Below are 12,256 nucleotides of genomic sequence, written 5' to 3' on the forward strand. Positions count from 1 at the left end.
GCTTGCAGCGCTCACAGACCGCGATTTCAGACCACGCGCCTGGCGCGGGGTCTGCCAGTCCTTTTTCCATGGGCTTTCGAGAGCTCCGTGGACCTCTTCTCAGCCCCACAGCTTGGGCGCCACAATTTATGTCACGGTGCTGTTTCGAGACCTCAGCGTCTCCACGCACAGCCAGCCTGGGCACTGCGACACGGGACGAGGATCAGTTTGTACGCTGAGTGATGATACCGATTACTGTGGGTTCTTGTTAAGAGAGATCCTTGGCAGCGGTCTTAAAGTGACGAAGCAGAGGCAGGATGGAAGGCAGCGAGGTAGCGATGTTTATTGTGCCGCAAGAGCGATGTCACCCGCCTGCGCCTGCTCTCGCAACTGCCCCGAGGGCGGTTCTGCGTACACTTTTATACAGATGGTGTCAGGGAGGGGCATGACGGTGTCGGTGTCCCCCCAGGTGTTCAACCCCCTGAGGTTCAGCCCAGAGAACAGCAAGGGACAGTCCCCATCATCCTTCATCCCCTTCTCTGCTAGCCCCAGGTACACGCTGCGGAGGGGACAGGAGTGTCCCCAAGTGCCACCCCTGTCCCTGGCTGGGTTCACAGTGGGGTGACAGTGACAGTGGGGTTGTGGTGGCAGGAACTGCATCGGGCAGAGCTTTGCCATGGCTGAGATGAAGGTGGTAGTGGCACTGACCCTGGCCCGTTTTGTGCTGCCGAGGGGCGCAGCGAGGCCACCCCCGCGCCGCAAGCCTGAGCTGATCCTGCGTGCTGAGGACGGGATCTGGCTGCTGCTGGAGCCACTGGTGGGACTGGCCTGAGGGACACGGGTCACCAGGACATGGAGACACTCTGCAAGGTGTCCGGAGGAAGAGCAGGGAATTAACGGTAGCATGAAGGGGACAGTATCGTGATGGTGGTGGGGATGTGTTGTCCTTGGTCATGGCAAACCTCATGGCATGGACATGGACACCCACGGACTTGTACCCTAGGCCACTTGACACCATCCATGGCCACGTCCCTCACGTCCTCATGCATGGCCATACATGCCCATGTCACCATCTGTGTCTATGACCCCCCATGTCCAATATCCCCATCCACAGCCATGTCCCCACCCATGTCCATGTCCAAGGCCCCATGCCCACCATGTCCCTCCCCATCCATGTCCTACAATGTCCCCAGCAATGACCCACCATATCTCCATCTGTGTCTTAGATCAAGGTTTTTATTTTTACCCCAGTGTTGGGTGAAAGGATGAAGAACAATGAACAACGAAAGAAAATGAAGGCCAAAATAAAAGGATTTACGTGTCCATGCTGGCTGAGTATCCATGTGCTTGGGTGGCTGGAAAGAACCCTTTTTAGAGGAGTTTCAACTCCATTGTCTCCAAAATCTTCATTTTTTGTCCCACTCAGTCACCATTTGGCTCTGGAAAATGCCTGTGGAAGGTTCAGAAAGAAAAGAATCATGGAATGATTTAGGTTGGAAAAGACTCTTAAGACATCCCAGTATTCCTTGATGCCTAGAGAAGAAACAATAGGATGCAAAAGGTGGGATTTCTTGAGGTCAAAAGTAAAAAAATTCACTATCCCTAATGAATTCCTGACGCTGGTCTGCATCCCAAGAGATTTTTGTCCTGCTGCGCCCAGGTGCCCCCAGGGGCCCAGGAAGATGTGCAGACCACCAGCCAGCTGTCTTCCCACCATGGATCACCAGGATCGTGGATCCCCAAGGCTCTGCCCAACCCGGCTCACTGGGGATCATCCAATGGGCTCCTCCAACGGGGGATGGAGTTGGAGCAGTGCACAAAGCTCTTCCTGCACGCGGGGCACTTGTAGGGCTTCCCTTCCTGGTGCCTCCATTGCTCTTGGGTCACGGCACAGCTCTGGGACAAGCTCGTCCCACACTCAGGACACTGTTAGGGCCTCTCTCCGCTGTGCATCTGCCGGTGGACAAGCAGGCTGGACCGGACAGCGAAGCTCTTCCCACACTTCCCACACTCATAGGGCCGTTCCCTAGTGTGAACTCTCTGGTGGACGATCAGGTGGGAGCTCATAGTGAAGGTCTTCCCACACTCCACACACTCATAGGGACGTTCCCCAGTGTGGATCCTCTTGTGCAAGATCAGGCTGGTGCAGCATGCGAAGCTCTTCCCACATTCTCCACACTCATAGGGCCGTTCCCCAGTGTGGCTCCTCTGGTGGATGATCAGGCTAGCGCTGGCAGTGAAGCTCTTCCCACACTCCCCACACTCATAGGGCCGTTCCCCAGTGTGGACTGTCTGGTGGCGGAGCAGGTCAGAGGTGTCCCTGAAGCGCTTCCCACATTTCCCACACTCGTAGCGCCGTTCCACACTGTGGATCTTCTGGTGCCGAAGCAGGCCAGAGTTTGTGTAGAAACTCTTCCCACATTCCGAGCACTGGTGCAGCTTCTTGCCGTTGTGAAGCTGTTCACGCATCACCAGCTCAGAGCTCTGGCCACATCTCTGGCTGCCTTCCTGGCACAGGGTGGGTCCTTCCTCCTCGGAGCGCCCTGGCATGGGTTTGGAGCCCCTCCTCGGGCGGGATCTCCGCGCCTTTTCCTCCCCGTTGCATTCCTGTGCCATGGAGCCACTCAAAACAGCCTCTTCCACGAGGTTCTGCTGAGGGGATTTGTCCTCCTTGGGTTCCTTGTCTGGTGAAGGAAGGACAAGGACAGGATGGGATTTGCCTCCGTGCCAGAGGCAAGGCCAAGGAGATCCCCCCAGTGCATCCCCGGCAGGACGGCGTCGGCAGCGGGGTTGTCCTGCAGCCGGGGCCAGGCTGGGCTGGGAGATGGAGCAGGAGAGAGGGGCAAAGGGGCACTGACTTGCTCCTCACCTGCCTGGGGTTCCCGGGATAACTTCCTCCTCCTCACAGCCTTCTCTTCCTCCATCCAGCCAAAGTCTGGCAATGGGAATTCCTGGTGTGGGAAAGACATTCTGTGAGTGCATTGGCTTTGAAGGTCCTGCTGTCCAAATCATCTCCAGAAGTTGCCGCCTGTCTGGTGTCCATAAAATCCTCCAAAAAATCAAGGAGTCCAAAAACACTCTCCCAGGGCTTCCCTGTTCCCAGTGTCCTTCCTTTGGGGTTATGGGGGTCCCTCTTCTCAGAGCTGCTGGGGGGCCCGTGGGTCCTGGGGATCCCCCCTCTCCCGCCTCCTGCTTTGGCTCGCTCAGGGGGTTTTGGGGCTCCCAGGGCTCATCCTGCCCTGATTCTGACTCGGCTCCCAGCTGTCCCAGGGTCCCCTTCCTCAGCATTCCCCCACTCCAGACACTCAGCGCTTCTTCCCCCACTCCCCGACAACACTTTCACGCTCGGGGGGCCCGGACCCCCCTCATCTCCAGCCTCCACCACCCCTCCAGGCTGCCGGAGCTGCCCCAGCTCTGCCATCGCCCCGCTCCCCACTCCGGGCCTCCCGCCCTTCATCCCCGCCTCTCCCGGGATCCCCAAAACCAACGTCCCGCCCCGCCGGCACCGCGCGATCGCTGCGTGGGACCCCAAAATCCCCCCGAGGGGCAACTACGGCTCAGCTTTGCACTCCTGCAAGATCTGAAAATATCCCCATCTCCTCCTCCAAAAAACCTCCCAGGCACATGCAAAGATATTTGCGGAGCGATTCTGGAATCTCTTAGCTCCCAACTCCATTCCAAAAAAAAACCCCAAACCTCTCGGGGACCCCCGGAGAGATTTGGGGTGAGCTCCCTCTCCCTGGTCACCGGCAATGCTGCGGGGGCCGGAGCTGCGGTGGGCTCTGCGCGTCCCTGGTCGAACTCCGTCGCTCTTTTCCTGTTCCGGCTCCTCCTCCTCCTTTCTCCCTCCTCCTCCTCCTCCTCCTCCTCCACCACCAGCACGACCCCCCTTCCCCCCATTTCCCTGGACCGCGGCCGCTGCAGCACCGGCGTTTGGGTGGGGAGACCCCGCCAGGGATGGGTAGGGGGCTTGGGGACAGTGTGCACCCTTATTATCATTTATTAAAACGCTTAACAGTTTAAGAGGAGTGTGCTTCGTTTCTCTCATTGAACAAGAAGTGTGTGGTAGAGAAATAGGAAAGCGGTGTCAAAGAGAAAAAGCAATGGGAAACACCTCTGGCTTGCAGCTGCCCCCGCAGCGCCCAGCGCTCCCCACTCCCACTCCCCTGTGTCACCCCTGGTAGCCAGGCACCCCCGGGAGCGGAGTTTGGGCTCGGGGGGCAGGGGGACGGCACGGCCGGGTCTGCCCTGGGGGGAGCCCCGAGCCCCCCGCCCATCCCCGGGGGCTCCCGGGGGCTCCCCCCTACCCAACAGCGGCGCTGCGGCGGCCGCGGGGCAGAGCGGGCGGGAAAGGGGGGCCCGGGCTGGGGGCGGAGGAGGGGCGGGAGGAAGAGGAGGGAGAGACGAAGGGGAGGAGCAGCAACACGAGGAGCACCGAGAGGAGGGGCAGCGGGAGAGGGTCGGTGTTCCACGGCGAGCCCGCTGAGGCCGCAGCTCCGCTGGGCGCGACCGCATCGCATTGCCCGGCAGCCCGCAGGTGACGGGGAGGGGAAGCTCGCCCCAAATCTATCCCGGGATCCCCGGTACGGTTGGAGGGTTTTGGCTTTTAATTTTTGGGGGGGTGTGGGGTGTGGGAGGGGAAGGAATGTGGGATTTGGAACTCGCAGATTGCAGAGTGGAGTGCTTGTGGAGGGGTGGTGGAGGCTGGAGATGAGGGGGGTCCGGGCCCCCCGAGCGTGAAAGTGTTGTCGGGGAGTGGGGGAAGAAGCGCTGAGTGTCTGGAGTGGGGGAATGCTGAGGAAGGGGACCCTGGGACAGCTGGGAGCCGAGTCAGAATCAGGGCAGGATGAGCCCTGGGAGCCCCAAAACCCCCGATGAGCGAGCCGAAGCAGGGTCCGGGAGAGGGGGGATCCCCAGGACCCACGGGCCCCCCAGCAGCTCTGAGAAGAGGGACCCCCATAACCGCAGAGTAAGGACACTGGAAACAGGGAAGCCCTGGGAGAGTGTTTTTGGACTCCTTGATTTTTTGGAGGATTTTATGGACACCAGACATGCGGTGACTTCTGGAGATGATTTGGACAGCAGGACCTTCAAAGCCAATGCACTCACAGAATGTCTTTCCCCACACCAGGAATTCCCATTGCCAGACTTTGGCTGGATGGAGGAAGAGAAGGCTGTGAGGAGGAGGAAGTTGTCCCGGGAACCCCAGGCAGGTGAGGAGGAAGTCAGTGCCCCTTTGCCCCTCTCTCCTGCTCCATCTCCCAGCCCAGCCTGGCCCCGGCTGCAGGACAACCCCGCTGCCAACGCCGTCCTGCCGGGGATGCACTGGGGGGATCTCCTTGGCCTTGCCTCTGGCACGGAGGCAAATCCCATCCTGTCCTTGTCCTTCCTCCCCCAGACAAGGAGGCCAGGGAGGACAAATCCACTCAGCAGAACCTCGTGGAAGAGGCTGTTTTGAGCAGTCCCATGGCACAGGAATGCAACGGGGAGGAAAAGGCGCGGAGATCCCGCCCGAGGAGGGGCTCCAAACCCATGCCAGGGCGCTCCAAGGAGGAAGGACCCACCCTGTGCCAGGAAGGCAGCCAGAGATGTGGCCAGAGCTCTGAGCTGGTCGTGCATGAACAGCTTCACAATGACAAGAAGCGGCACCAGTGCTCAGAATGTGGGAAGAGTTTCTGTGCAAACCGCAGCCTGCTTCGGCACCAGAAGATCCACACTGGGGAACGGCGCTACGAGTGTGGGAAATGTGGGAAGCGCTTCAGAGACACTTCTAACCTGATGATCCACCAGACAGTCCACACTGGGGAACGGCCCTATGAGTGTGGGCAGTGTGGGAAGAGCTTCACTACGAGCTCCAGACTGATTGTCCACAAGAGGATCCACACTGGGGAACGGCCCTATGAGTGTGGGGAGTGTGGGAAGAGCTTCACTGAGAACTCCAGTTTATGCAGGCACAGGAGGATCCACACTGTTGAACGGCCCTAGAAATGTGGAGAATGTGGTAAAGGCTTCATGAAGAGCTCCCACCTCAAACGCCACCAGATGATCCACACTGGGATGTGACCCCCTGTGTGTGTGGGCAGTGCGGGAAGAGCTTCTGTGACACCTCTGGCCTGATCATGCAGCAGACAGTGCACACTGGGGAATGCCCCTACACGTGCTCAGAATGTGGGAAGAGCTTCATCCAGCACTCCAAGCTGCACCGGCAGATGCACAGCGGAGAGAGGCCCTAACAGTGTCCTGAGTGTGGGAAGAGCTTGTCCCAGAGCTGTGCCGTGACCCAAGAGCAATGGAGGCAGCAGGAAGGGAAGCCCTACAAGTGCCCGGCGTGCGGGAAGGGCTTTGTGCGCTGCTCCAACTCCATCCCCCGTTGGAGGAGCCCATTGGATGATCCCCAGTGAGCCCCATTGGGCAGAGCTTTGGAGATCCACGGTCCTGGTGATCCATGTGTGCAAGTGTTGGGGATTACATTTGTTTCTTTTTCACTTACAGAATTTTTTTCCCGTAAGTTGCTAGAAGACTAACAACTGTGTGCTTGATTTAAAGAAAGAAGAGTCCAAAGGAAACGGAAGCAGTGGGCTACACCTGTTGTTTTTGGGCCTCTAAGAGTTTCCCTCAGAGGGAGGTGATAAGTGGAGTTTTGGGGGAGGTAAAGGACAGAGCTGGGGGCAGCTGCTCTTGCTCTGGGCATGGGAGAGAGGATGGTCGGGCTGGTGCTCGCTGCGGGAAGAGCTCACGGTCATCACTGCGTCTTGCCCTGGGAAATTGCCATCATCTGCTCATGTGCTCGTGTGCCCAGGGATTCTGAGCTCGCCTCCCCCTGCCCTGCTGGGCCCGCCGTCTCGCCATCGCGGCCTATTCGGGGCTGCTTTGAGGCTTTCTGCTACTCTCTAGCCCTGCCGTGCCCTGCCCTGCCGGGACATCCCTGCTGCTCCAGCTACCAGTGCAGAACTTCTGAGCTCATCCACCATCCCAGGGCTTTCCACCCTTCCAGCTTGGTCTCTTGGAGTCCTGCTGGGCCACCGGGATCAAACTGCCCCGGGCTTTGTGAAAGAAAGCCCTCGAGGTTCCTGGTTCTGTTTATTATTAATGCTGTAGTTGTTGTTTATTTGCTTTGTCATACCTACAGTTGGCCGGGGAATCAGCCAGAGTCAAGACAGCACTCAATATGAGTTAAAAATCTTGCTCGTTTATTCAGCTATTTGGCATACATTTATACTGTGCTAAGCATATCATGCACCTAACTCTGAACATCATTGGTTAAACCATAGTGTTCACACGTCCTTGCAGTAGACATAATTGGTTCAGAAACTCTGTCCACAAGGCTAAATGCTGCAAATCTTCCCTAACTTATGGTCAATGCATCCTGTCTAGCATCCTGTTACAGCTACTCTTCCAAGCTTTACTTCCTCCTTATCCCATCTAAGGAATGGTTCAAGGACGTTTCATCTTCTACTCATCCCTTAAGCTAAGAGCAGGATTGTGCACATGTCCCTGCTTTTCCAGCCATGCATCCACAACATACCAGTGAAGAACTGTTCTTCCTGGCCCCATCCTTCTGCCTGAAAGCCCCCCTTCATTTTCTACATCATCATCGTTTGGAGGGAGAGGATTTGAATTCTCCACCCCTAGGGAGGTCCTGCCCTTCCCTATCAGATTCCTGTCTGTCAAACCAAGACAGGAAGAGAGCTGGCTGGTGGTCTGCACATCTTCCTGGCCACCTGTGGGCACCTGGATGCAACAGGACCCCAAGGGGATGTGGCCATGAATGGTGACATGGACATGGCTGGAGACATGGGGGTGACATGGACACGGGTGGGGACATAGAGAGCCAAGATTGGGGGCATGGTGGGGATACGGGCATGGGTGGGGACATCAGGGCACACGGACATGGGTGGGGACATGAGGTGAACTTCCAGGGAATGTGGGGGATGATGGGTTTGAGTGAACTCAGGGCTCTTGGGAGGGGCATGGGGTGCTGTGTCATGAAACTGAAATTCCAGATCATCCCAGCGTGTGCCGTGGATCCCAGAGGGGAATTCCCAAGGCTCCCAGGGTGCCGGTTCTGCCCTGCTGCCCAGGGCAGCTGTGCCCAAGGGGCAGGTGACAAGGTCCTGAAGCTGTGTAGGCTGACAAAGCAGACAGCAAAGGTTGGTTTGCTGGACATTTTCCAGCCCATTGCCAGCTCCAAGCAGAGGGAAGAAGAAAAGGAAAGTGAGTCCCTGACAGAATCCCAGAACCATTGCAGTGGGAAGGGCCCCTGGCCGTGGGCTACAGTGCCAGGAGGGAGAGACGCCTCTACCCCAGTGAGGTGCAAATGAGACCACAGCACCAGAACCTATGGATTTTATTCAGATGTGTTTAATGGAATGTTGTAAGCAGTCATGTAGTAGCTGTTTTTTTGCTATAATTTATTTACTTTAATTATAAAATGGTATTTTCTTGTAAATAATAATGGAAAGTTCCAAACTGCTTTGAAGTAGGATAATATTTGTAAACGCTTTGAGCAGTGTAAAAGTGGAAGAGAGGCTTTCACAAGATGTAATTGGGCTTGCAAAAGATGAATTTTAAGATATGATTATTACTGCAATATATATGTCCAAGACAGCATAAGCAGAGAGCAGAAGAGCATAAAAGGAGAAATAGCAAAACCCCTTTAAAGTGGCATCTGAAGACCACCCTAGACCTGAGACGTGTTCAACTCTTGAAGTGTGCAAGGTTGCAGAAAATCTGAATTAAGATTGTGGTCAACCAGCTCAAACTAAATCTGCTCAATCATTTGAGGAAATAATACACCTGCAACGGTATAAAAGACTGCAGACTGCAGAAGTGGGTGTGTGGTGGCTTTGCCAGGCCCCTGTGTCTTTTGCTTTCTGTTTTATCCCTTACTATCCTTTATTAAAACTCTTAAAAATTTTCAGAGGAGTGTGCTATGTTTCTCACACTGAACAAGACATGTGAGGTGGAGAATTAAGAAAGAGGTGTCAGAGAGGAAAAGAAACAGGAAATTCCTCTGGCTCAAGCTCTGCAGCTGCCAGGCAGAGCCGCAGCACCCAGTGCTCCCCACTTCCACCTGTTAAAAATGACATTATTTTATAAAAATAACATTGGGTTCTGCATTTATGTATTAGCATGTGATTATTATCATATGTTTTAAATATGGTGCAAATTATACCTGTTTTTATTCCCTTGTTGATATAAGATATGATAATGATATATGATATGATATATAACATAACACAATGTAATGTAATATAACATATATCATCATATCCGATCGTATCATATAAATGCCAATTAACTGTGCCAATTGGAATATAATTTGATTTATTAAAAAAGTCAAATTACAGAATTTCAGTAAAACCAACAAGCAGAGTTACGGTGACGATAACCCGGGATCGTCAAAGGGTGAACGGAAAGCAGCCTCTGTCACACTGCAGTCCCCCAGTGTTCACCAGTTGGCCCCGCCTGGGGTCCCGGTTTTATACACTTTATTTTGCCCTGGCATAAGATTTCCCCACAATTCTTTGTTTCCCTGGAATAGTTATTCGAATTTATCGGTGTCACTGGTCTGCTAATGGGGTCTCCTATGGGAGGGAGAAGTGTCAATTTGGGTCCTCCTGTGAGGGAATGGGAGCCGAAATTTTGAATGGACAGATGTTCTCCTCCAGTGATCAGCGAGATGGTGGAGCTCTGATGACTCTGCTGCCTTTGGGAGGAAGAACTGATTGCTTATTTTAATGTTCCTCATTTCTGATGCCAATGACGGTGCCCCAGGTTCCCAACATTTCATTGTCTCCTCCTAAAAGGTGGTTTCTGGGTGTTGCCTGCCTCGGAATTTGTCAATTCCGTGGCTGGCTGGAACTAAGGTTACATTTCACGTGACATATTCACAGTTTGTGTTTATGATTTAACATACTATAATCCATAATATCCATTCCACCAAGCAGCAACTGACAGAACAACGGGACACAGTCTCAAGCTACGTCAGGGAAGGTACAGGTTAGAAATTAGGAAAAAATTTTTCACTGAAAGAATAATAAAGCACTGGAATTGTCTTCCCAGGGAGGTGGTGGAGTCACCATCTCTGGATGTGTTTAAAAAAAGACTGGACATGGCACTTAGTGCTATAGTCTAGTTGAGGTGTTAAGGCATAGGTTGGACTTGATGATCTTAGAGGTCTCTTCCAACCTCATTATTCTGTGATTCTGTGATAAGAACACGAATTAACACACCATATTGACCACAGGGAATATTATCCTAATTTTGTGACTTCAGAGAAAGTGGATTTGCAGGTATGGGAGTGATTTGCCAAAGCAGCTTCAGGCAGGAGTGGGAGCTGAAATACTAAAATCCCCAAATTCTGCTGTCCTGGAGGCAACCTGGGCTCTGCCTGGGGGATCCCTGGATCCCTCCTGCACTGAACACACACCTGGATGTGCTTATTGCCTCTTATGGGTCATTGTCACACTAATTTTTCCAAGTTTTGCCTCTTCCTGCCCCCTGGCTTGGTGCAGGGAGGGGTCACAGGTGTGCAGACTCTGGTCAAACACCTTTCCCAGCTGCTGGCTCACCTGTCTCTGGTTTTCCCTGCAGATCTACCAGGGCACAGCACAGATCCAGCGAGTGATCATTGCCCGTGAGCACCTGGGCAGGTACAAGGCCTGAGGGATGCACCAGCTCCAGGCTTGCTATTCCAGGGAAAGGGATTGTGCTGCATTTCTCCATCAGAAGAACATGGGAAAACCCCTTTTCCATCCAACTCCTGTTCTTGTGCCTGACCCAGCACAGGCTCTGGGACCCCATCCATGCCCTGAGCTCATCCCACTGACTGATCATCCCAAACATCCCTAAACCCCACAGGGATCTTAGCGCTCTTTCCAAACCTCCCTTTGGCTTTCAGCAGCAAAGGAGACAAAACCCTTCCCCAGCAAACCTGGATGAGCAAACCTGATAGTTGGATTTGGGCTGTTTCCATGTTTTTAATGGCACTGATCCACTCGCTTTGATTATTCCTGGGGCTTAGGTGATGGCAACTGAATCAGCCTCAGGGAACTTAAAAAACCCGATTTTTCCTCCTGTGGAAGGGCCCAGCTGGCTGTGGCACTTAGGCTCCAGGGCCCCAGTTCCCAAGATCCACAGGAAACACTGTAGGTTTGGAGCCTTTCAACAGCCAGATCGCAAGAAAGGCTAAAGTGAATCCTTATTTCTCATGCCTCGAGCCAGAATTCCTTGTTACGGGTCCGTGGTAATGACGGTGTGTGAGGGAGGCTACGTATGTGCTGGGAGGAAAGGAGAGGGATGGGGCAGTGGGAACGGGAATGAACTGATCCTGTGGAAAAGCGTGCAGGAAATGGGCTGGGTTTGGGCATGGCAGTGTGGGCTGAGCTGGGCCTTGCCCTGCAAATGCCCTGCAAGGAGACACGGCCTCATTCCTGTGCACACACCGGGCAGCATCAGCTTCTCCCACCTGGCCTGGCATTCCCAGCTCCTCAGGCTGCCCCTGAGGGCGCTCAGTGCTGGAGGCACCGCCAGGCACGGAGCTGACCCACATCCAGGCATGTTGGCCACCGACGCTGGGGCTCCAGGGAGAAAACCAGCACAGAGCTGGGGCAATCTTCAACAAACGCTGGGAACATCTGACAAACAGCATTTAGAGCTGTGAATTCCCCGAACTTTCCCAGCCACTGCTCACTCCTGCCTTCAGCCATCTCCTTGTGTAACTGGTGTCTGAGCCATGAAAATACAGCCTGGGCTCTGAGCAGTGCTGGAGCAAAGGTGTGTCTTGGCCACATCCCGGAGCTGGGACGCCTTCAAAGAGGACAAACTGGGTTTAGGAGGGTCATGACCATAACAGGATCATTTGACGAATGGGATGTTCCCCAAACAACCCCCAGAGACCCTTGGGAGATCCCTTCTTCTGATGTAAATGAGTTCTCAGAAGTCATTAAATATGTACATGAAGTTGTGGGAAGGTTCAGCAAATCCCTGTGAGTTTGGGAAAAGGGATGGATTTGTATTAGTGACACAGAGAGGAGCTGGTGTGTGAAATAGCTAGGGCTGTGTGATCCCAGCGCCAAAACAAAGCTAGGCCTGCCTTTAATGTCGGAATGAGAGGGTTGGAAAGCTTTTCCCGATGGTTTGGGGACAGCAGGGAGACCAGGGCGAGGTGAGGGAGGCAGGTGGAAAAGCCCTGGTGCTGCCCCAAGGGGATCCTTCCCCCGGCCCGGAGAGCTGCAGGGAGGAGAAAAAGCTGAGAAGGAAACATTTCCCGGAG

The 12,256-nt window shown here is 54.3% G+C and overlaps 2 protein-coding genes across 3 annotated transcripts; one reads left to right on the forward strand and one right to left on the reverse strand.

The window, feature by feature from the left end:
- Positions 1–1,195: 1,195 nt before the first annotated feature.
- On the reverse strand, positions 1,196–3,894 carry LOC134562052 (zinc finger protein 239-like). Of its 2 annotated transcripts, none has more exons than XM_063419514.1 (3): positions 3,727–3,894; positions 2,849–2,930; positions 1,196–2,663 (listed from the first exon to the last, which is right to left on the reverse strand). In XM_063419514.1, exons 1-3 carry the CDS (start codon positions 3,877–3,879, stop codon positions 1,909–1,911), a joined length of 990 nt encoding a protein of 329 aa, XP_063275584.1. In that variant the 5' UTR covers positions 3,880–3,894; the 3' UTR covers positions 1,196–1,908. The 2 variants fall into 2 exon arrangements, with proteins under 2 accessions (XP_063275584.1, XP_063275583.1); XM_063419513.1 differs by having other exon boundaries at positions 3,676–3,894.
- Positions 3,895–4,424: 530 nt separating this feature from the next.
- Positions 4,425–8,899, forward strand: LOC134562112 (zinc finger protein 70-like). The gene is given in 2 exon segments (XM_063419568.1): positions 4,425–4,516; positions 5,111–8,899. A coding segment is annotated over 1 exon segment (597 nt). The 5' UTR covers positions 4,425–4,516; positions 5,111–5,445; the 3' UTR covers positions 6,043–8,899.
- The last annotated feature ends 3,357 nt before the right edge of the window (positions 8,900–12,256 follow it).

The sequence above is a fragment of the Prinia subflava genome, chromosome 26, assembly GCF_021018805.1.
Source record: "Prinia subflava isolate CZ2003 ecotype Zambia chromosome 26, Cam_Psub_1.2, whole genome shotgun sequence".
Taxonomy (NCBI): Eukaryota; Metazoa; Chordata; class Aves; order Passeriformes; family Cisticolidae; genus Prinia; species Prinia subflava.